The sequence below is a fragment of the Saccopteryx bilineata genome, chromosome 1 (assembly GCF_036850765.1).
Source record: "Saccopteryx bilineata isolate mSacBil1 chromosome 1, mSacBil1_pri_phased_curated, whole genome shotgun sequence".
NCBI lineage: Eukaryota > Metazoa > Chordata > Mammalia > Chiroptera > Emballonuridae > Saccopteryx > Saccopteryx bilineata.
This window is the reverse complement of record NC_089490.1, coordinates 89,188,845-89,212,187: the sequence shown is the minus strand read 5'-3', so window position 1 is coordinate 89,212,187 and position 23,343 is coordinate 89,188,845. Positions and strand designations below refer to the sequence as shown.

The 23,343-nt window shown below is 48.2% G+C and overlaps 2 protein-coding genes across 3 annotated transcripts; one reads left to right on the top strand and one right to left on the bottom strand.

Moving 5' to 3' along the window:
* Positions 1-488: 488 nt before the first annotated feature.
* On the bottom strand, positions 489-8,725 carry C1H22orf23 (chromosome 1 C22orf23 homolog). Of its 2 annotated transcripts, none has more exons than XM_066258519.1 (7): positions 8,437-8,725; positions 8,137-8,248; positions 7,293-7,355; positions 2,450-2,632; positions 1,592-1,720; positions 1,273-1,373; positions 489-1,091 (listed from the first exon to the last, which is right to left on the bottom strand). In XM_066258519.1, the coding sequence occupies exons 2-7, from the start codon at positions 8,237-8,239 to the stop codon at positions 1,020-1,022; spliced, it is 651 nt and encodes a 216-aa protein (XP_066114616.1). In that variant the 5' UTR covers positions 8,240-8,248; positions 8,437-8,725; the 3' UTR covers positions 489-1,019. The 2 variants fall into 2 exon arrangements, with proteins under 2 accessions (XP_066114616.1, XP_066114627.1); XM_066258530.1 differs by having other exon boundaries at positions 8,462-8,725.
* A 35-nt stretch (positions 8,726-8,760) lies between these two features.
* POLR2F (RNA polymerase II, I and III subunit F) lies at positions 8,761-21,625 on the top strand. Its single transcript, XM_066258543.1, has 5 exons — positions 8,761-8,893; positions 11,088-11,157; positions 15,230-15,360; positions 20,916-20,987; positions 21,429-21,625. Exons 1-5 carry the CDS (start codon positions 8,874-8,876, stop codon positions 21,517-21,519), a joined length of 384 nt encoding a protein of 127 aa, XP_066114640.1. The 5' UTR covers positions 8,761-8,873; the 3' UTR covers positions 21,520-21,625.
* The last annotated feature ends 1,718 nt before the right edge of the window (positions 21,626-23,343 follow it).

Below are 23,343 nucleotides of genomic sequence, written 5' to 3'. Positions count from 1 at the left end.
CCAGCGGCGGCTCCTGGGGACAGATGCCTCCTTTGAGCTGGGCCTCACAGACGAGCAGTCGGAGCTGAGGCTGGGGGCAGTGGTGCTCAAGTTCACCAGCACAGGCTGGGAGGCTGGGATTGGAACTCCAAAGCTAGGCTCCGTCTGGATCCTTCCCAACCCTCTGAGTTTTTTCCTATGGACTGTGGGTTCAGTGGAAAGGCATAAAGCAAACTTTTAATCCTGAGGAGGCTACTTGCTGGTGAAATGACCTTGGTTTTGGTACTTGGTAAGCCTCCCATTTTCACACAGAGATAACAAACCATTGCAGGGGTTTATTGAGAGAATTCACTGCGAGTGAGATTCAGCACCTGCCACAGTGCCTGGCCATGGGCTGCTCAAGTGTCGGTTCCCATTTCCACTTGAATTACGCAAACAGCTAGAAAAATTCTAACACCTTAGATTAATAAACCTTATTCTTCTGAAGACAAAATGGGTGTGTAATGACCTGCATTAGATATGTTTTATTGGCCAATTAATCATAGTGGCTAAACACTTACCTAGGGCTGTAAGAAGTCAAATAAGTAGGTCCTAAGACAGGTAGGAAGAAAAGAATCACATTCATTCCTAAGTTCATAAACTACATGTGGGTTCACACAGTGGGTGCACATGATGGGAAGAGGGCCTGCTGGATGCCCGTCAACATTTGCCCAAGATGCTGCAGGCCTTACTGTCACTGTATCGGGGCCCTATCTTCCCAAGAAAAGACTCAAAGCCATGAGTCTGTATCTGTGACTGGGTCTGAGGCACAGCTGACCCAGGCTCCCTGGCCATAGTCTCAAGGAGAATCCGCTCATTCTGATTGGTTCATTTTTAGGGTGCTGTATATGCCTGGGTTCCCTAGGCCACAGTAGTCCTGTATGACTTTCACATGGCTGAAGGGCAGGGTTAAGTGGGCTGAACTGGGATGACCCACTTGGCAAAGGGGTAGGCTCCAGGGGTCAAAGTTGGGCTACTCCACACCCATCTCTGGAGACAGATTAAGCAGTGACAAGAGCCTTCCGAAGTTCCTCACTCCTCTGGTGGTCAATGTCTTCCATTTCCCGTAATTTCTGCAAAACGTATCAGGGAAAGCTGGTTATCAGGGTAAAAACTATAGGAGCCAATAGTGATATCAGGCTAGAGCTGGCCTCCCCAAACCTCAACCACAACTGATCCTTTATTTCTAGTCAAATCTCATACTCCACATTATGGTGGATGCATCCCCTCCCACTTGCCTGTTGCTTCTCCTACCTGGGAGATTTCAGTAAGGATGATCCCTCGGTACTGTCTGCCCTGTCCCAGGGCCTCCATGTCAGCCAGGAATTCTTTCCTTTCCTGCACCTCCTTGACCACTGGACAGGGAGAAGGGTCATCATCGTACAGAGCAATGGGGACCAGCAGGCTCCTGGGAGGGGTGGTGGGGGCAGGGGATGCATCTCGGGGAAATGAAGTAGTTCTGTGGTCAGACATTGTTTCTCGCTAGTTGGACCTCAGGGATCACCCCTCCCCTCATTCTGGGCCCCCTGCATACAGTCCCCTCCCCAGCACAGCTGGCCCATCAGTGGCTTACGTTCTTCAAACCGATCCAGTTCAGGGGCTGGGTCCTGTTGCACAGGGTGGTGCTTTCTTTTCCGTTCCTCTTTGTCTTTTCCTGTGGCAAAGATATTTTGGAGTCTTCGCTTCTCCTTCTCCAGATCTCCTATAAAGCCCAAAAAGGCCTAGTTAAGGCATGAAGGGCACCCCCATTCCTGATCGGTGTTCCCAATTGGGTATGCCTGCTCCAATGTACTTGGGTAACAGGAGAGGGCTTCTGTAATGCTGGCACCTTCTATTCTGGGTGCTCCTGAGCCTCTCATGTCAAGATAGGCAAAAAAAAGGGGTTGAAAGAACCAAGAAGAGAGCTTTGTCAAAACCTACATGCTACTTTGGTGCTTTGTCAAAACCTACATGCTACTTTGGTACAGAGCAAGGCAAAGAAAACTCAGTGGCTGCCACGTGGCAGCCTGTGTGTAGAGGCTGCATGCAGTGTAGGAGAGTCTGAGCCAAGTGTTATGTCAAGCGCCAAGGAGGAAGGGGGATGGATGGCTCTCTGAAGTAGGCTGGGCTGCAGAAAGCTCTGGGTTCGTGTAAGCATGAGAGAGCAGTGGTCATAGGATCTGATAGTCATTTGTCAGAGATTGGTAGAATCCAGTTAATTGTTAAAGAGCATTCTGGAAAAATTTTGAAAAAGGACAACCTAACTGGTTTCCCCTGCACCTCGAACGCTCCCAAGCTAATGTGCCAAGGCTCAAGAGCATTGGTGCAAACAGCCAGAGAATTTGATTAGATATATGCTCACCTGCCCTGTGCACCACTCATCTTCCCACACCCCTCCAACCCTCATGAAGGGAGGAAGAAGAGGGGCTCTGGTTGAGGCCCTCTAACTTACGGGTGGCTCGAGGCTTGAACTGCTCCTGGCTGTAGGCCCCGTTGGCCTGGCACAGGCTGGCAGGCCTGAGGTGGGACTGGGCTGCCAGGATGGGAGGCAGGCAGATGTCTGGGGCCGGCTGCTTGAGAGGCAAGACCCTCTGGCTAGATGTTGGGCTGCAGTGCAGGGGCAAAATGTCTCCTCCTGGAGAAGGGAGGGTTGGGGTGGGGGGAATCCACTGGCGCTTTTTTCAATTTATAAAAGTGGTACCTGCCTGTTATAACAAAGCTAACAGTACAGAAGAGTCTTCCCTTCTCCCCTCCAATCCTCCCTTTACAATGGTGATGGTAACAATTTGGTGGTCTCAGTCCATTTTTTTTTTTGTATTTTTCTGAAGTTGGAAACGGGGAGACAGTCAGACAGACTCCCGCATGCGCCCGATCGGGATCCACCCGGCATGCCCACCAGGGGGCGATGCTCTGCCCATCTGGGGCATTGCTCTGTTGCAACCAGGGCCATTCTAGTGCCTGAGGCAGAGGCCATGGAGCCATCCTTAGCGCCTGGCCCAACTTTGCTCCAGTGGAGCCTTGGCTGCAGGAGGGGAAGAGAGAGACAGAGAGGAAGGAGAGGGGGAGGGGTGGAGAAGCAGATGGGTGCTTCTCCTGTGTGACCTGGCCAGGAATTGAACCCGGGACTCCTGCATGCCAAGCTGACGCTCTACCACTGAGCCAACCGGCCAGGGCCTCGGTCCATTCTTATTAATGCTTATATAAACACGTTCAAAGATATATGTACATATATAAGATTTGTTTTTCAAACAGTGAACCATACTGTGTTATATATATGCAATAACAGATTCAGCAGTTTATCATGGATATAACTTATTTTTTATAGCTGTGTACTAGTCCTTCCAATGTCTACATTATATAGTCAACTAGTCTCCCAGTTTCAGAAATTCAGGCTGTTTTTATTTTATTTTTACTACTTCAAATAATGCTGCAATAAACATTCTTGTACATCAAGCCTTTGTATTTGTACTTTTATTTCTATTGATAGATTCCTAAAACCTACTTGGTTCATGAATAGGGAGGGATGGTTTGGATGGTAATAGACATGAATCCCCCCTACTAATCATACCCACTGCCTCAGCCCAGACTTGGCGCTCCTCTGCCAGGCCAACCAAGGTGTCACCTCCTTTCTGGTTGACTAGCTCCTCCTCCTCTCAATCACCCTAAAGCTCAGCTCAGAGTTTGTTCCACTCACTCTTTGGATCTGGCCTACCTATTCTACCTTCCCAACCTTCTTCAAATATGTAATGAACATCTACTCCATGCCAGGCCCAGGACACTGGGGGTAAAGTGGTAAGTTAGACAAAGTCCTGCCTTTGTGGTGACTGCATTTGGGAGTGTGGAAGATGATAAAATATATAGTATGTTATGTGGTAGAGTTTTCAATGTGTCACAGCAGGATTTACAATTTAAATAGGGTAGCAATCCAGGGAAGCTCTCGTGAAGACAGTAACATTTGAGAAAAGACCCAATAGTGGTGAGGGGACCAGCTCTGCAGCTATTTCAGGGAAGAGCTTCTGAGACAGAACAGCTAGAACAAAGGCCCTGACATGGGAATGTGCCTGGAGTGTCTAAGAAACAGCTAGGAGCCCTGGCCGGTTGGCTCAGCAGTAGAGCGTCGGCCTGGCGTGCGGGGGACCCGGGTTCGATTCCCGGCCAGGGCACACAGGAGAAGCGCCCATCTGCTTCTCCACCCCCGTCTCCTTCCTCTCTGTCTCTCTCTTCCCCTCCCGCAGCCAAGGTTCCATTGGAGCAAAGATGGCCCAGGCGCTGGGGATGGCTCCTTGGCCTCTGCCCCAGGGCTAGAGTGGCTCTGGTCTCGGCAGAGCGACCCCCCGGAGGGGCAGAGCGTCACCCCTGGTGGGCGTGCTGGGTGGATCCTGGTTGGGTGCATGCGGGAGTCTGTCTGACTGTCTCTCCCTGTTTCCAGCTTCAGAAAAATACCAAAAAAAAAAAAAAAAAAAAAAGAAACAGCTAGGAGCTAGGATGCCAGGAAGAGTGAGCAAGGGGCAGTCATGAGAATAGAGGTCAGAGGTCATGGAAGGCAAAAGTATAGGACCTTCTAGGCCTCTGAAGAAATTGGCTATTTGTATGAGGTTGGAAGCCATTGAGGCGTTTTTTTGTTTGTTTGTTTGTGGGGTTTTTTGTGTTTTTTTTACAGAGACAGAGAGTCAGAGAGAGGGATAGATAGGGACAGACAGACAGGAACAGAGAGATGAGAAGCATCAATCATCAGTTTTTCGTTGCAACACCTTAGTTGTTCATTGATTGCTTTCTCATATGTGCCTTGACCACGGGCCTTCAGCAGACCGAGTAACCCCTCGCTCAAGCCAGCGACCTTGGGTCCAAGCTAGTGAGCTTTGCTCAAACCAGATGAGCTTGTGCTCAAGCTGGTGACCTTGGGGTCTCAAACCTGGGTCCTCTGCATCCCAGTCCGACACTCTATCCACTGCGCCACCGCCTGGTCAGGCTGTTTGTGGGGGGTTTTTTGACAGAGAGAGAGAGAGACAGATATGGACAGACAGGAAGGGAGAGAGATAAGAAGCATCAATTCTTCGTTGCGGCACCCTAGTTATTCCTTGATTGCTTTCTCATATGTGCCTTTACAGAGAGGCTATAGCAGAGTGAGTGACCCCTTACTCAAGCCAGAAATCTTGGGCTCAAGCCAGCGACCTTTGGGTTCAAGCCAGCGACCTTGGGGTCATGTCTATGATCCCACGCTCAAGCCAGCAACCCTGCGCTCAAGCCAGATGAGCCTGCGCTTAAGGCAGTGACCTCAGGGTTTCAAACCTGGGTTCTTTGTGTCCCAGTCCGACACTCTATCCACTGCACTACCACCTGGTCAGGCTCCATTGGGGCGTTTTGAGCAGAGAAGTAACATAATCCCCTTGGCTGCTATTGAAAATACAGTTGTGGAGGGGTCAAGGGCAGAGGCGGTCAGTCAGGATATGGTTTGAAGGTCAAGCAGTGGGCTCGCTGATGGGTCAGATGTGGGGTCTGGGAAATGAGGAGTCGAAAATGACTTAGGTGTCTGCCCTGAGGAACGAGAAGGATGGAGCTTCCACTACTTCCCATTGACCTTCCCCTTTCCATTGCCAAATGCTACTTCTTTTTTTTTGCTCATTCTCAGCAAATAAATATGGCCCGAATAATTCTGGGAGTTCAGGTGAAGGAGAGAAATTTATGGCTTGGAATTCAAACTGAGGCTCAAAATAACAGTAGGATTTGGTTAAGAGGAGGGAAGTAAAGAAGAGATTCTAGAAGGAAGGCTGAACACTAATGTTGGAGGCAAAAACCAAAACAAAACAAAAAAACAACCAAAAACCTTCTAAGGGAGAATAACACTGCCAGGTGAACCAGCTACCTGTGTTATCCTAACCACTAATGCAATTAGTTCTTCAATAAAGTTTGAGCACCTTGGTGCTGGGAATACCAAGGTGAACAGGGCAGACACAGTCCTTGGTCTTCTAGTATTTACTTTTAGTGGATTCCCGATAGTCCCTCTGTAGTTGTGCTACAGGGGACACCAACTTATTAGTATATTACTGAGTGTGAGAATTGGGTTATGATTTGAATGTGCTACAGAACTAGGCTCTGGCAGCCTGAGTTGTCCTTGCCCACAATGAGGAAGGATATCTGACCCCTGATCTGGCCTGATGGAGTCTCTCTCCACCAGCCAGTGCTGGACAAGTACTGCCAATATCTGCCTCTCTAACTCTCTCTTCCCTAAGCTTCTGTGGTTGATCAGATGCTCTCCTGATAGGCACATCTTCAAAGAAGTGAATAGCTTTTGATAGATTCAAGTAAAACTTGGTAGGCTTACTCTGGCATTCTCTCTCTTAAAGGCAACTTTATTTATTATTATTATTATTATTATTTTTACAGAGACAGAGAGAGAGTCAGAGAGAGGGATAGATAGGGACAGACAGACAGGAATGGAGAGAGATGAGAAGCATCAATTATTAGTTTTTCGTTGCAACACCTTAGTTGTTCATTGATTGCTTTCTCATATGTGCTTTGACCGTAGGCCTTCAGCAGAACCGAGTAACCCCTTGCTCAAGCCAGCGATGGTGAGCTTTTGCTCAAAAACAGATGAGTCCGCGCTCAAGCTGGCAAGCTCAGGGTCTTGAACCTGGGTCCTCCGTCCACATCCCAGTCCAATGCTCTATCCACTGCGCCACCGCCTGGTCAGGCTCTTAAAGGCAACTTTAGAGGTTTCTGTTCTGATCCACATTGATTCAGTTAAATCTCAGAAAGTAAGGATGCTTTCAAGATTTTAGTACCCATGTACTTCCACTTTTTGTTTCCCTTAAAAATAAATAATATTGATACAATGTGTGGTCAGAGGTAAGTTGTGGAAATGCTTTACATAGTCTTCCTAAGGTGGAGTTCTGTCAATTTTCTTGTTTCTTCTAGCTAAGCTATGAATAAATAAAACAAGACACATACATAGTCCTCTCCTCTGGAGAGCTCATATAGTATGTGTGTAACGGGGAGGGATAGATTGCAGACATGACAATTTTGAGACATTTTTTGAAAGTTTCAATTGCTCTATGATCTCTTGGGAAAGTTGGCTACCACAGGGTTGCAGGAGGCTTGTTGTTGTGCCAGGACCCATGTTAGGAGAAAGGAACAAAGACCCCGTAAGGCCAATTCCTAAGGGGCAAGATAAAAAAATATTATACTATGCTATTTCTGTCTTTTAAAATAACATCTCCTATTCCTTAATATAGAAGAGCATTAAAAACATGATCCAGAATCCCTCTGCCCAGGAAGGCTTCTGTGGACTGACTTACTTTTCATGGTGTCCATTATGTGGCGCTGTTGGAATTTAGTCAGTTTGGATTCCTTCATCATCACTGCAAGATAAAGCACTTCAGTGAGGCCTCTTGAGATGCAGGCAGACAAGCCTTCATCTCACACCACAGACATTTAAAATTGTGTTACATCCTACCCCCATTCTGTACCTGAGTACTCACTCTCTTCCTCTCCTGCTTCATTTTTTTCTATAGCATTAATCACCATCTAAGTTCTATAGAGTTTACTCATTTGTCATTTGTTACCCTCCTACTAAAATATTAGCTCCATAAGAGCAAAAATTTTACTGTTTTTTTCTTTTTTATGCTGTATCCTCGGCACCTATAAAGTCTAAAGCACATAGTGGGCTTTTAAAATGTTTTGAGTGAATGAATGAATAAGTATTCATTAAGCATATGTCAGACACTAGAGCTACAATAGGGAGCCAAAATAGGAATGGTCCTGCACTGATGCTCACTGGGTTAGAAGCATAGATGGATACTGATCCAATGGGACACACTTAATATATGACTACAGGTTAAAGTGAGTCCAGTGAAGAAAAAGGTATTCGGTAGTGTGAGGGCACATAATAGTTGGTTCCACTGTAGTGGTGGGTGAGGAGGAAATTGAAAATGTGATCTAAGGGGTGCACAGGAGTTATCTACTATAAAAGTCTTAGTTCTTTGACTTTTGGCCACTTGCAAGTTGTAAGACCTGAACCCAAGGCTTTTTATCTATAAAGTGAAAATAGCAATTGCTGAGTCACAGGAGACGTGGGGGAGACCTGAGTTTCATTGGGTAATTGTTATTACCACTCTTCCCCTGTCCTTTAAGCGCACTGACCTCTGAGGAGCTCGCAGGTCCCAGCGGAGTAAGTGGCCTGCTTGGGGCTGCGCCAGAACCCCATTCCTTTGGTCACCGCCTCCACCCGCTCCTGGGAACCCATGGGAGGTTCCTGAGGAGGGAAATAACATAATGACACACCCGTCTCCCAGGTCCAATCTCTACTCCCCCCCCACCCCGCCCCCAACACCACCAAAGTCTAGGGGCGGGTCGGCCCCAAGAGAATTGTGACGCTGCCCGTCACTATTGCGACAGTGCCCGACCCTTCCATCCCAAACAGAAACACAGGCAGATACACACACATAAACGGAGATCTCATCTTGACCTGGTGCCTTTGGCAGGCAAGGCCCTAGGAAGGGGGCCTTAAGATAGCCGCGGGAACGAGAATGCCCGTTGGGTGTTCTGCCAAAATTGAAACATCACCCTAAAGTAAGACCCCAGCTGGGTTCGGGAGATCGTAACCAAGGTTCTACCGCGGCACTGCGCGAGGGCCCAGTAGAAATACTCTTGAGATCTCTGTATACAGAGCCTGCAGCTAGAGTCTAGCCGCTAGATGCTCTGGTTACCATGATAACGAGCGCTTGCTTTATCAACGCATGCGCACTCTTACCGCGCTGGCCTACTTCCTGGAAGTGATTGCCTCTGGTTCACGGCGCAGGCGCAGAGTACGCGTGGCGTTGCGCGAGGCGGAGGCTTACTGTTCGCGAGTCTCCGCTGGGGTCTGCGGCGCGGGGGTCATGTCAGACAATGAGGACAAGTGAGTGCGGGAGCGAAGTGCCTTTGCGGACCCTCGGAAGGGGCGGGTGAGGCGGGAGCCTGGGTCAAAGGAGGTTGAGGAGTTAGGCGACCAGAGGCAGTATCTGAGGGGACTGGCTGGCGGCTGAGGGGCCCGCGGAGCTGGGTCAGGGAAATGGGGGGGGGGGGAGAATCCAAAATCATAGCCAGAGGTTGGTCACGGAAAGGCTCAGGATCGAGGGTACAGAGAGGATCAATGAGAAAGGTGTCTAACAGCAAACGTACACGAGCCAGGTTCTGTGTCTTGTTTGGGAAGATTGAGGTGTATTAGACACAGTCGCTGCTCTCCACGTGCTCCCGTTTTAGAAGAGGGGACAGGCCCATAAACAGATAGTAGAGCATCGTGTGAGATTAGGCAGTAGAAGTGTGTATAGTACAGCAGTTCCTCGAATAAACGTCATTTTGGTCCAACATTGATGAGATGCTGTAGGACACTTGCTCCTGTTTATATCAATTAGCCTGTGGTAAAATTGGTTTCCTCCTGCATTGTTTGGCTTAAATTCGCAGAACCTATCTACCATATTAAGTGAGAACTGATACACAGAAGTACTCCAGAAGAGGGTCTGGTGAGACTTTAAGGTGAGAAAGATCTGGAAAGGTAGTGGCTTGATAGAAATAGAAGTAGTGAGAAGTGGTTTTGAATTCTGGATTTATTTTGAAGGTGGGGCCAAAATGATTTTCTGACGTGTGAGGTCCAAGAAGAGGTCTGTTCCGAAGGTAAAAATAGGGGAGTGGTCAACATAAGTATATTAGTCAAAACTAAGAAACAGGTGAGGTCATCAGGGCAGTGTCAGTGAAGAAGAGGAGATGACTGAGCGTTAGAGCAGGAGTGCTTGGAGACAGAAGGAGCAGCCAGTGAGGTGGGGAAACAGGAGAGAATGAGGTGCCCTTGCTGGAGTGAGGAGAATGTATTGAGGGAGAAGAAGTGGTCTTGTGTGCCTGCTGATAGGTCAAGCTAAGTGAGCCTAAGAACAGTCCACTGGATTGAGCAACATGGAAATCATTAACAAACTCAAAAGGAGGAGTGTTGTTTTTTTTTTTGTATTTTTTTGAAGCTGGAAATGGGGAGAGACAGACAGACTCCCGCATGCGCCCGACCGGGATCCACCCAGCACGCCCACCAGGGGGCGACGCTCTGCCCCTCCAGGGCTCTAGCGCCTGGGGCAGAGGCCAAGGAGCCATCCCCAGCGCCGGGGCCATCTTTGCTCACTGCAGGAAGGGAAGAGAGGAAGGAGAGGGGGAAGGGTGGAAAAGCAAATAGGCGCTTCTCCTATGTGCCCTGGCCGGAATCGAACCCGGGACTTCTGCACTCCAGGCCGAGGCTCTACCTCTGAGCCAACGGGCCAGGACCCAAGGAGGAGTGTTTTTGATGGAATCATGGAGGTGGATGTCTTCTTGGAGTGAAATTATAACATAATGGGAAGAGAAGAATGGGGAACCGTGACGTTAGACAACTCTTCTATGAATTTTGCTCCCAATGGGAGCATGTAGATAGGGCTCTTTGGGGAGAGAATAGAAAAGTTTTTTGGGTTTTTTTTTTTTTTTTTTTTTTTTTTGTATTTTTCAAAGTTAGAAGCGGAGAGGCAGACAGACTCCCGCATGTGCCCAATCAGGATTCACCCAGCATGCCCACCAAGGGTCTTTACTCCGTTGTGGCCGAAGTCATTCTAGCACCTGAGGCGGAGGCCATGGAACCATCCTCAGGGCCCAGGCCAACTTTGCTCCAATGGAGCCTTGGCTGCGGGAGGAGAAGAGAGAGACAGAGAGAAAGGAGAGGGGGAGGGAGGAGAAGCAGATGGGCACTTCTCCTATGTGCCCTGACTGGGAATTGAACTCGGGACTTCCACACACCGGGCCAACGCTGTACTGCTGAGCCAACTGACCAGGGCCAGAAAAGTTTTGTTTTTTAAGATGGGAAATAAGTACATGTTTATGTGCTGATGGGAATGGTCCAGTAGAGAGAGAAGTAGTGATGATGAATGAGTCCTGGCAAAATTTGAGGGCTGTTGGGTTAAGTTTGAAGTAAAATGAAACAAGTTTGATTAATTCCTTAAGTAGATATTTATTTAGCATCTCCTAAATATTGGATGAGACATGCTTTGCCCTCTCTGATTCTTGTGAGCGATGCTCTAACTAACCGGCCTCTTTTTGTACAGTTTTGATGGTGACGACTTTGATGATGTGGAGGAGGATGAAGGACTAGATGACTTGGAGAATGCTGAGGAGGTCAGTATTTCACCTTGGGCTCTCTGCTCTACAGTCTAGGCTGCCAAATAGCCTGGCCAGTGATAATTCCCTGAGTGCACCTGCCTCCTGTTTGTGATCAGAGCCTCTTTCACAAGCACCCCCAGTAAGAGTGAGCAGAATTCCAGTTCTGGTTAATGGAGAAGTCCTACAGGGTGGGCCTGAGGTTTTTGTCCATTTGGATCACAGCTCTTGGCTTCTGGGACAGTTAATTTACTGATGGATTAAATGTCACCTTCATTCATTCAACAAATGTGTGTTGAATGTTTATTATATGATATGTGCTCTGCAGGATGGGTCTCCATAGGAGCAAAGGGGAGAGATAGGGGCCCTGATCAGGCAGATTTCATAGCCTGAGGGTAGTGGGAAGCCACTGAAAGTTTTGAGCTTGGGAATGGCATGATCCAGTTTGTACTTTAGAAAGAGCATTCTGGTCTCAAAGTAGGGAGCAAATTGGGGAGGATTAAGAGTAAGAGAGAGTGCCTGGCCTGTGGTGGCGCAGTGGATAAAGCGTCAACCTGGAACTCTGAGTTCTCCAGTTCGAAACCCTGGGCTTGCCTGGTCAAGGCACATATGGGAGTTGATGTTTCCTGCTCCTGCCCCCTCCTCCCTCCCTCCCTCCCTCCCTCTTTCTCTCTCTCTCTCTCTCTCTTTCTCCTGTCTTTAAAATGAATAAATAAAATCTCTCTAAAAAAAAAAAAAAAGATTAAGAGAGAGAGGCCTGACCCTGTGGTGGTGCAGCGGATAAAGTGTTGACCTAGAAACGCTGATGTCGCTGGTTCGAAACCCTGGGCTTGCCTGGTCAAGGCACATATGGGAGTTGATGTTTCCTGCTCCTCCCCACCTCTTTCTCTCTCTCTCTCTCTTCTCTCTCTAAATAATAATAATAATAAAAAGAGTAAAAGAGAGAGACGGATTAGGGAAGTCTTATAGACCTCCAGGTGAGAGACCTGTAGCTTGGACTTGGGAAAACTAGCGTCACTGATGAGAAAACTTGTAGGAGATATTTTGGTGAGTTGGATTTGAGACTGACAGAGTGGGAGATGATAAGGATGACTCCTAGGTTTGTTTCTTTTTTTAATTTTTATTTTGCTGACATCAATTTTTTGTTCTACTTATTTATGCATTCCTTGGTTGATTCTTTTTTAAATAAATTTTTTTTTGGTAATTTTATTAATTTTACAGAGAGAGGAGGGTTGGGGGATAAGAAGTAGTTGCTTCACTGTAGCTGCTCGTTGGTTACTTGTTGTATGTGCCTTGACCAGGCAAGCCCAGGGTTTTGAACCCGTGACCTCAGCATTCTAGGTTGACGCTCTATCCACTGTGCCACCACAGGCCAGGACTTATTTGATTCTTGTATGTGCCTCGACCTGGGATTGAAACTGCAACCTTGGCGTTGCGGGATAATTCTCTAACCAACTGAGCCACTTGGCCGCAGTGATAGGTTTCTGGCTTGAGCAACGAGGTGGATGGGTTACTAGGTACAGGAATGGAATAGGGCTTTCTGTCTTTTGTGACTGATCGAGGAAGAAGTGCTTTATGTCTCCTAAAGAGAGTGATCCCTTGATGTTTTCAGGCTAGGAAGCTGATGTCCCCCTCTTTTTAAAAAAATTTTATTTATTTATTTATTTATTTTGTGACAGAGACAGAGAGTCAGAGAGAGGGATAGATAGGGACAGACAGACAGGAATGGAGAGAGATGAGAAGCATCAACCATCAGTTTTTTGTTGTGACACCTTCGTTGTTCATTGATTGCTTTCTCATATGTGCCTTGACCACGGGCCTTCAGCAGACCGAGTAACCCCTTGCTGGAGCCAGCGACCTTGGGTCCAAGCTGGTGAGCCTTGCTCAAACCAGATGAGCCCGCGCTCAAGCTGATGACCTTGGGGTCTCGAACCTGGGTCTTCCGCATCCCAGTCCAACACTCTATCCACTGCACCACCGCCTGGTCAGGCGATGTCCCCCTCTTTTTGAATTTTCTCTCTGCTTGGCACCCTTAGGTACCTATTCACTGTGTCAAAAACCTCCTTCTCCATCCTTCTGGTCGCCTTCCATTTCTGTCCTGTCAGTTCTGCCTCCTACATGTGGTTCAGCCCTGTTCCCTTTCTACATACCGAGTGCTCAGCCTGGTTTAGATCTTTATTGCTTTTCACCATCATTACTGCAGAAACTGTATTCCTTGTTTTCCTGCCTTTAACTGATCTCATTACCTTTCTGTTGCCAGAATCATCTTTCTTACCTGCCCACACTATTGATCTTCCTAAAAATGGTGTCTTTGCTTCTGCCCTGCTCCTACAGAATATTCTCAACAGAGTATTCAGGATGATCATTTTATATGTTAAGTCAAAGTGTGTCTCTCTCCTGCTCAGAACGTTCATCCAATGGTTTCCTATCTCATTCAGAATAAATGCCAAAAAAATGTACAAGGTTCTCTATGATCTGGCCACTTGCTCCCTCTGTGACCTATCTCTTCTTGCTGTGCCAGTCATGCCAAGCAGATTCCTGCTTAGGAGCTTTGATTCTGCTGTTCCCTCTTCCAGGAACACTTTTCCCTAAGATATCTACATGATCTACTTCTCTCCTCCTTCAGGTCTTTGTTCAAGTCATATCTGTCTGTCCTGGCACTTCCTGTTTTTTTCTCTCTGTTATATTAATTTTTTTGTTTGTCTCTTCTCATTATAATTAATGAGCTCTATAGGGGAAGAATTTTTGTCTTAATGCTTTGTCCCAAGCACCTAGGACACTATCTGATACGTAGTAAGCACTCAGTATATACTTGTTGTCTTAATTTTTTGTTACAGAATTTATTCTCTTGCCTAGGACCCTGAGTGCACCTTTGCTCTTATCATACTCTACAATTAGTTATCTAAACCTAGTACATTCTCTCCTCGGCCCTTTGCACATGCAATTCAACCTGCCTGGAATTCCCTTCCTTTCCTTGTTGGCTTGAGAACTTCTACTAATTCTTCTAGACTAGCTCAAGTCTCATCTCTGGACTGTCTTCCTAACCCCCTGCATGAGTTAGGTGTCCCCCACCTTGTTCTTAACTTTGTTGCACATTTGAATATCTTCAAAGCACCTGCTGTTTGGTTTATCCTTGTCTCCTCCTCAGACAGTGAATTCTTTGAGAAACTTAGCTTTCTGTCTCAGCACCTATTATGATGTTTGGCTTTTGACAGGTGCTTAATAAATAATTGTTAAATTTTTTTTTTTTTTTTTCTTTTTACAGAGACAGGGAGAGTCAGAGAGAGGGATAGATAGGGACAGACAGACAGGAACAGAGAGAGATGAGAAGCATCAATCATTAGTTTTTCGTTGCGACACCTTAGTTGTTCATTGATTGCTTTCTCATATGTGCCTTGACTGTGGGCCTTCAGCAGACCAAGTAACCTCTTGCTCGAGCCAGCGACCTTGGGTCCAAGCTGGTGAGCTTTGCTCAAACCAGATGAGCCCACACTCAAGCTGGCGACCTCGGGGTCTCGAACCTGGGTCTTCCGCATCCAGTCTGTCACTCTATCCACTGCGCCACCGCCTGGTCAGGCACTAATTGTTAAATATTTGAACACACACACACATATGAAAAAATATTTGGTATGTTTCTGCCTTCACTCTGACTTTTTAGTCACTGGACCCTTTGACTCAGTTATCCTATCTGAAGGAGGGTTGCTTGTTCTTCACTTCCTGCTCAGGGTAATTTTTGTCTGTGCTTAAGGACTTATTTGTATGGGGACAGTGTTCGTGGACTATGCCATCTCTGGCCTTCTGTTGCTCTCTTCTAGATGAGGCAGCTGGCTTTGGAATCCTCCTGATCATGATCCTTCTCTTTTACTATGTCTGAGACTGGCCAAGTTAACTAACTCTTCAAGCCTCTAAAATGTCACTAATCCCTGCCTCATAAGGTTATTGTGAGGATTAAGGAAGGTGTCAGTAAGGCAACTGCAAGGTTGCTGGCATGTAATAAGCAGTAGTGGTAGTGGTGGTTATAATCATTGCCATCGTCATCCTCCCCCTCACCTGCAGTAATGCACCCTGAGATTTTCCCCTTTTCTGCCAGGAGGGCCAGGAGAATGTTGAGATCCTCCCCTCTGGAGAGCGACCGCAGGCCAACCAGAAACGAATCACCACACCATACATGACCAAGTATGAGCGAGCCCGTGTGCTGGGCACCCGTGCCCTCCAGATCGCGTGAGTGTGTACCCCTTTACTGTCTTCCATCCGTCAGGCCACAGAGAGCCTCCACGCTGTTAGTGTGGCCCAGCCTGGCACCTGAAAACAGGCTCTCCCTGCTCTCGAATGCTAAATAAGGGGGTGTTGTCCCTATGTGCCAGGCACTGTGCTAGATACCTACCCTCAGGGAGTTTGTAATCCAATAGCAGTTGGACATGATCATCTGAGAAGTCAAATAACAGTACAGTAGGAGAATAACAAAAGAACGGAACTTGATGATTGCCTCGGGTTACTGAAGCAAAAATAAAGTGGATTTAGACAGCCCTACCAGACCATTGTGGGCTGCTTAGTTGGCAGTCCTGTGACAGCACCATTGGGTTTTTGGTGGTTCTTTTTTTTTTTTTTTTTTTTTGAGAGAGAGACAGGAACATCAAGCTACTCCTGTTTGTGCCCTGACTGGGGAATTCAACCAGCAACCTCCATGCTCCAGGACAGTGTTTCAACCAACTGAGCTATCTGGCCAGGGCTTAATTTTTATTGGTTTTTAGAGAGAGAGAGGAAGTGAGAGAGAGGGGAGGGGAAAGGGAAGCATTCATTTGTTGTTCCACTCAGTCGCGCATTCCTTGGTTGCTTCCGGTGTGTGCACTGACCTAGGATTGAACCTGCAACCTTGTTGTTTCGGGACGATGCTCTTAACTGACCCAGCCAACTGGCCAGGGCCTTAAATGGTGGTACGCAATTTGAGGTCAACTATGACCAGTCCAGAAGAGTGCAAGAGCCAGCCACGCAGAGACCATGCTAGAGGTGTGAAAACAGAACAAGGGTGGGGTAATGGGGATATGAAATTAGCAACTTTTCCTTTCTCTTCCAAGTTTGGAACTAGTTGAAGAATAACAAGATTAAGGAGATAGCCAGTGGGTAGGTGGAGATCAAATGGTGATTGCATGTTCAGGCAGTATAGGCATCAGAGTCTGCAGGGGCAAGCCTGCCTTCTAAGGTTGTGGGCCTTGTGAAAGCACCTTCTCTGCAGGCAGGTGGTTTTGAGAAAGCAGAGCTCTCAAAAAAGCTAGGCCATAGTTATCTGCTTTTCCTCCAGGTTTCCCTGTCAGATAAGTTACTCCTTCCTAGGGAGGAGTAAGTTGGGGGACAGAGAGGGCGTATGTGGTATTCTTGCTTTCATAGAAGGTCTCCTAGGAGACACAAGGCCAAGTAAAGGAGACCTACCCAGACTTCTTATAAGCTGGCGTGGGGAATGGTGGTAATCTGGAAGTTGGGTTGCTTCATGTAGGGAATAGTGTAAAATAGGCTGGGAGGAAGCTGGGCGAGCGTGGCGGAGTTTGGTGTTCTGGAGGGGTGATGCTAGATCGATGTGTTCCCCTTCATAATTCCCACTCAGCATTGGACTTGATCTCCTCCAGCCTGTGGGGTGAAGATGACCACCATGTTGACCTAGAGAAAGGGTTTTATGATCAGCCAACATTGTTCCTTATCTGTTCTGTAGCCATAGACCTCTTGCCAGTCTGGTTATTTTCCTTGCTGGTCTGGGAGAAATTAGAGCCGTACTCCGTATGATAATTTTGGTATCCTTGGGGTCTGGATCCCCTAGGCCTGTACCATCAGTTATGGTAGCTACTAGATCCATGTAGTCATTTAAATTTAAATTAAATAAAAGTTCAGTTGTTAGGTCTCATTAGCCCTATTCATGTACCCAGTCACCTGTGGCTTCTGTAGTGGATAGTGCAGATAGAAGACATTTTCTTTGTTGTGAAGCATTTTGTTGGTGCTCTTACATTCATCTCTTCTAAAAATAACCCGGCAGAAAGAATAACTCATACATTATTTTTCAAGCAAATAGACTGATAATATGCAGGTTTGTCTTCCAACATTGAATAAGGTCCTATGCTTGTACCTGTTGGGGATGCAGAGATAGTAAGACACAATCCCCCTGTCCTCCAGGTGTTTATAGCCTGGTGGGGAGATGGACCCCTTCACAAATACCTATAACCCAAAGCAGGCAGGTGTGGTACTTTGTAAGGGGTGCAAAACGGGAGAAGGGAGTAAATGCAGGGGCACCTGGAAAAGCCTCATGAGGAGGTTAGAGTTCAAGAGGCGACAGGGAAAGGGAAGTGGTTTTGAGGTATCCTGGGGACCAGAAACAGCACGAAGAAAGGTCCAGGTGGAGGCAGGCAAGTGCAGCTTGTGGTGGAGAATGGCATGTGGCTTATGGCCTAGGAAAGATGTCACTGGTGCTTCGAGTGACAAGTTCAGAAGATTGGTGTGCACTTGGTGGGCAGTGTGCAGCACTTAAAACTGTGGAGGCAGACATTCAGAACACTACCGAGTCCCAGCGACCTGCTTTTCTGTGGAAGCAAGGCACGGTCCCACTTAGTTAGGTCTGCAGTGTTCCTTCCAATTAAGGGGTAGGACACTGTCTGGCAGATCCCTGCCTGCTGTGAGAACCACCTCAGGGTGGCTGTAGCTAATCGCTAGCTCTAGGCCTGCAACCTGCGTTTAGGTACTGAAGAAACATAGTTTTTGGATGTTTTTGGATGTCTCAGTCACTCCTTACATTAGCACCACCTAGTGGCTAATGTGTACCACAGCCTAAGGATCGTTCTGGTGCAGACAAATCACCTAAGGGCACACTTTCACACTTAGCACATTGCCTGCACACAATTGGGCTGGATGAATCAATCCTATTGAATTATTCACATCTTGAGATAAAAAAGGCATATGCACATCAGGAAGGGCATTTTGCCACATTTTTTTAAAGCTTTAAATTTTGGGGAAATTTAAATACTTATTGAAAGAAAATTAGGGAAAGTTAAACACTTGGCCTCTGCTCTTGGGAAATTTTCAGGCTTTTGGGAGTAAAAAAATCAAACTAGTAATAAAATTAGCAAATTATTTAGTGTAAACTGGTGGCGCTCTGACTGGCTGATTGTTAGAATCATGCAGGAAGCTTTGTAAATGCAGGTTCTCAGGCTCCTTTATAAGAGAGTCTGTTCAGAAGCTCTGGAAAGGGACCTGGGGTCCTGGATTTTTAGCATACTCTCTGAGTAATTCTGATGATCAGGTTTGGGATCCAGTAGTGTAAACCTGAGCTGGAATCTAGGCACACCTCCTCTTGGTGGCTCCCAAGAGGAGGTGTGCCTAGAATTGGCACCCCTTCATTTGTGTTCAGAACCTCTGTGGTGGGTCAAGTACTGTGCTAGGGCATATCCTGGGTCACCAGGTGCTTGTCATGGTCTAACATGGGAAACTCCAAACAAATAGTTAGTATACAGTGAGACTGGTGCCAAGGAAAACATATGTAAATGAGCCAGGCACTGAGGCTCCAGCAAATGATCCCCATAGTGGAGACATTTGAGTCTCTCCCAGGCCTGTAGGAAAAGGAAGAGTTTGTAAGAGGACATGAAAAGGTAACAACAGCATCTGTCCAGGGAACCTTAGGAGTTTGGTGTGGCAAGAACGTGGGGTGAATGTAGGCAAGTAGCATGAGAAGGTGCTAGTAAGGTGAGCAGAGACCAGAATAGGTTCTGCCTACTGGCCTTGGAACATCACGGAAGGGTGGTGAACAGGAGAACACTTGATACAGGCCCTGTGTGGAGGCTGGAAGAGCAGAACTTCTCTGGGCTTCAGTACAATGCTCTAATCAACCGAACTATCCAGCTAGGAGAGCAGGACTTCTAAGGGTGTTTTGCCAAGAGAGAGAAGGAAAACAGGAGCTGGACCTGAGGCAGGGTCTGGGCTGGTAGGTTGGAGCCATCAGAAGGGGAGTCTGCACCTGCCTTTTTTGTGTTGGAATACTCTACCATGGCCACTGGGTTCAGGAGTCTGCCACAGGCCCTGGGGAAGGTTCCTGGTAGGGGAGCTGACATGATGAATGTCATTGGCCTTGTTATTAATGCTTACTTTTGTCCCACTCACAGTTCCTTTTTTTTTTTCTTTTACAGTGAGAGAGACAGGAAGGGAGAGAGATGAGAAGCATCAACTTGTAGTTACATCACTTTTTTTTTTTTTGTATTTTTTGTATTTTTTCTGAAGCTGGAAACGGGGAGAGACAGTCAGACAGACTCCCGCAGGCACCCGACTGGGATCCACCCGGCACGCCCACCAGGGGCAACGCTCTGCCCACCAGGGGGCGATGCTCTGCCCCTCCGGGGCATCGCTCTGCCACGACCAGAGCCACTCTAGCGCCTGGGGCAGAGGCCAAGGAGCCATCCCCAGCGCCCGGGCCATCTTTGCTCCAATGGAGCCTTGGCTGCGGGAGGGGAAGAGAGAGACAGAGAGGAAGGAGGGGGTAGGTGGAGAAGCAAATGGGCGCTTCTCCTATGTGCCCTGGCCGGAATCGAACCTGGGTCACCCGCACGCCAGGCCGACGCTCTACTGCTGAGCCAACTGGCCAGGGCTTTTTTTTTTTTACATCACTTTTTAGTTGTTCATTGATTGCTTCTCATATGTGCCTTGACTGGGGCGGGGGCACTCCAGCCAGGCCAGTGAGTGACCCCTTGTTCAAGCCAGCGACCTTAGGGCTCAAGCCAGCAACCCCACACTCAAGCTAGTGAGTCTGCACTCAAGCCAGATGAGCCTGCACTCAAGCCTGTAACCTTGGGGCTTTAAACCTGGGTCCTCAGCATCCCAGGTTGATGCTCTATTCACTGCGCCACTACCTGGTCAGGCGTCGCAATACCTTTTTAAATTTGTGGATCTTCAGCTTATAAATGGGAGCTGTTACAGCATAGTGCATTGGTCGGGAACCTTTTTGGCTGAGAGCCATGAATGCCATATATATTAAAATGTAATTCCGTGAGAGCCATACAATGACCCGTGTACATTACGCATTATCCAATAAAAATTTGGTGTTGTCCCAGAGGACAGCTGTGATTGGCTCTAGCCACCCGCAACCATGAACATGAGCGGTAGGAAATGAATGGATTGTAATACGTGAGAATGTTTTATATTTTTAATGTTATTATTATTTTATTAAAGATTTGTCTGTGAGCCAGATGCAGCCATCAAAAGAGCCACATCTGGCTCGTGAGCCATAGGTTCCCGACCCCTGGCATAGTGGGTAGGAGGAACATGTAGGGTTTAGGGTCATTTACTGGCTGTGTGACCTTGGGCAAGTTAATGACTTCTCTGTTTCTCAGTTTCCTCATCAGTAAAACAAATAGTGCTAGTATTCACCTCAAAGGAAATGAAATAGTCTGTGTAAAGAACTGAGCAACATATGGTACTTGGTGAGTTTTTGCTTGTTAGCTAGTAGTATCCTAGCATCATTGTGGGCAAAGCAGGGCCTTTTGTCTTTGTTTTCAAATGAGGATACTGAGATTTGAAGAGACATTCATTGTCTTTAGAGGCAATTTAAAGCTGATCCACTGGCTCCCACTTACGTACCCTCGCTGTTAGTGCCCCTGAACCACTGCTCACCACCCACTACACCTGTCTGCCTAGAAGGTGACCTTTGTAGGTGAGGACCGGGGTGTCAATCTAGTGCTGTTTGTGAAGTGAGCCCCCCCTTACTGACTTCCTGCTGGACCTCTCCCCAACACCTGTCCCTGTACCTACAGGATGTGTGCCCCTGTGATGGTGGAGCTGGAAGGGGAGACAGATCCCTTGCTCATCGCCATGAAAGAGCTCAAGTAAGTCGCCCAGATCACTGTTCGCTGCTATAGAGCCCTGGGAGGCATCCTCTGTTTCTCTGTTGCACACCCTGACCCCTACATCTCTGACCAGGGAGATATGGTGCTTGTTGAGGAGTCAGCCCACCAGGAAGGAGGAGGGAGGCAGGAGAGGGGAAGGCAAAGGGGAGAGCACTGATGAGACATGGACCTCTCCTGCCTGTCAACATTCCTTGTTCCTGCTGCAGTTTGCCTTACCTTCAGCCTTGGGACCCACTGTCCCACACTCAGGGGTGCAGGAACTTCCTTTTTATTGTAATTCTTTTCTTACAAAGTACACTTAGACTCAGGAGGATGCTCCTAAGACTTCTCATTCCCTGCATCCTGCACACAGTCTGTCCCTCCTGCCGTAGAGCTGGGATCTCCAGCCCTCACGTACTTGTGACTTCTCCCCTGCCACAGGGCCCGAAAGATCCCCATCATCATTCGGCGCTACCTGCCAGACGGGAGCTATGAAGACTGGGGGGTAGACGAGCTCATCATCACCGACTGAGCTGGACTCATCTTCTCAACCATGCCTCATCCCCACCTTCTTTGCTCACATTCTTTTTTTTCTCTCACATTCTTTATACATGTAAATAATAAACTATTCAACCTTTCTACCCGCTCTGCCTCCAGTTATCTGCTATGCCCACCCACTTCTGCCCTGCTGTCTGGAGGCTGCACCCATCCCGTGGCCCCATGACTGTCACCTCTTTAAGAAGTACCAGGGGCCTTTACTCCCTGTGGATATCCTGCATCCCTCCCTCCATCTTCGTTCACCAGAGCAAAGGCTGCTGCAGGGAGACACCTCAGCTGCCTTCCCAGCAGACAGACCAGCCTTTGTGCCCAGGGAGCTGGTTGCCATGGAAACCCCCAATTTCCTTTCCAGTGGGGACTGGCTGCAGGGGCTTCTCCCTTCTCAGGAGTATCACAGAGCAGGTCTCATCAAGCCACCCATTGTTTCCTAAGGACCTGCCTCGAGCCTCTTATCATGGGCTCGGATTCCCTTTCAGGAGCAGTGCCCCAGCAGGAAGCCTGGGGACCCAGTGATCTCCGCCCTCCCCAAGCAGAGCCCTGCTGGGCAAATCAGCTGGGGCAAGGACTGAGCACCTGCCTACCCCTGCCCACCTTGGTGCTCACTGCCCACACAATGGCCTTCGTGGCCCGCCTCTGGTCTGCCACACCCATACCCTATCCTTCCCAGCCTCTGAACGATGTCCTTTCTGTTCTGTGTGGGGCCTGTGACGCTCTGAGGCCTTGACTGAGATGAGTGCTGGGATGACAGTGGGCAGGGAATCAGGGCTCTTGGGTTCAGGCCTGGCATTAATCAGGACTGGTGCTCATTATCTTCTGCCATAGGTTCTAGTGGGTCCTGTACTCTTCACCCTGCTTACCCAACCTTCAGTAAGACCAATCACATTGGTTCCTCCCTCCCTGGCTGGGCAGGGAGAGGGTTTATATTGACACCAACAGAGATAGAAGGGAAAATTGGCTCTCTGAATGTTCTAGCCTAACCTCCATTCTACTGCCAGCTCCCCTTCCAGGAAGAGGAGGAGCCAGGCTAGCTTGACCCCTGCAAGAGGCATGGCCCCCCTGGATGGGTGCACCCTGGGCAGGGTGGGAGTGATAAGCAGCCCCAGGAGGATTTTTGCTGCCTTGGAGAAGGGTTAATTCAGGGAGCAGTGGACTTGCACCCCCTTCCACCCTCCTCCAATCCTGTGGAATTCTTTAATCAAGTTGGGTGCTGAAATTTCAGCTCTGAAATGCCGCCTTTGTGCTGGCATCCAGGCGGCTGCCCTAGAGTGCGGGGGTCACTTTCTCGGCCCCGTTTTTCTAAATGGTCTCTTTGTTCCTGCTGGGCTGCTCAGTATCAGATGTGATTAAAGGGAGATGGGGTTTGGGTGGGGGAGGAGTGATGGGGCGGGAAGAGGGAGTAGGGGGTTAACCCTTAGGGGATAGGGTGTAGGAGAGATGGACAGGGGGTGTTTTCCTCCCACCTCCCCCTTTCCATTCTGCTCCTCTTTCAGGGAGTCAGTCTCTTGCTACTCAGCCGGCCAGGCATGGCCATGGTCTTTTCAGTCCCCTCCAGGAACACCTGGCCCCTTCTCTCTTTACATGTGGTCACTATCTGACTGAGGCCCCAGCATGTCAGCAAGTTTGGGTCTTGGGGAATGAGCGCAAGCCAGGTCTTCCTACTTTTCCGGGTCATTTGTCCTCTCTGGGGCCATTTTTCCTCTTCTCACATCCCCAGTGACTGACTGTCAGGTTGATCTCATGAGATACAGGAGCTTGCCAAGAGCAGGAGCAGTGAACGAACTGGAAATGGACTAAAATC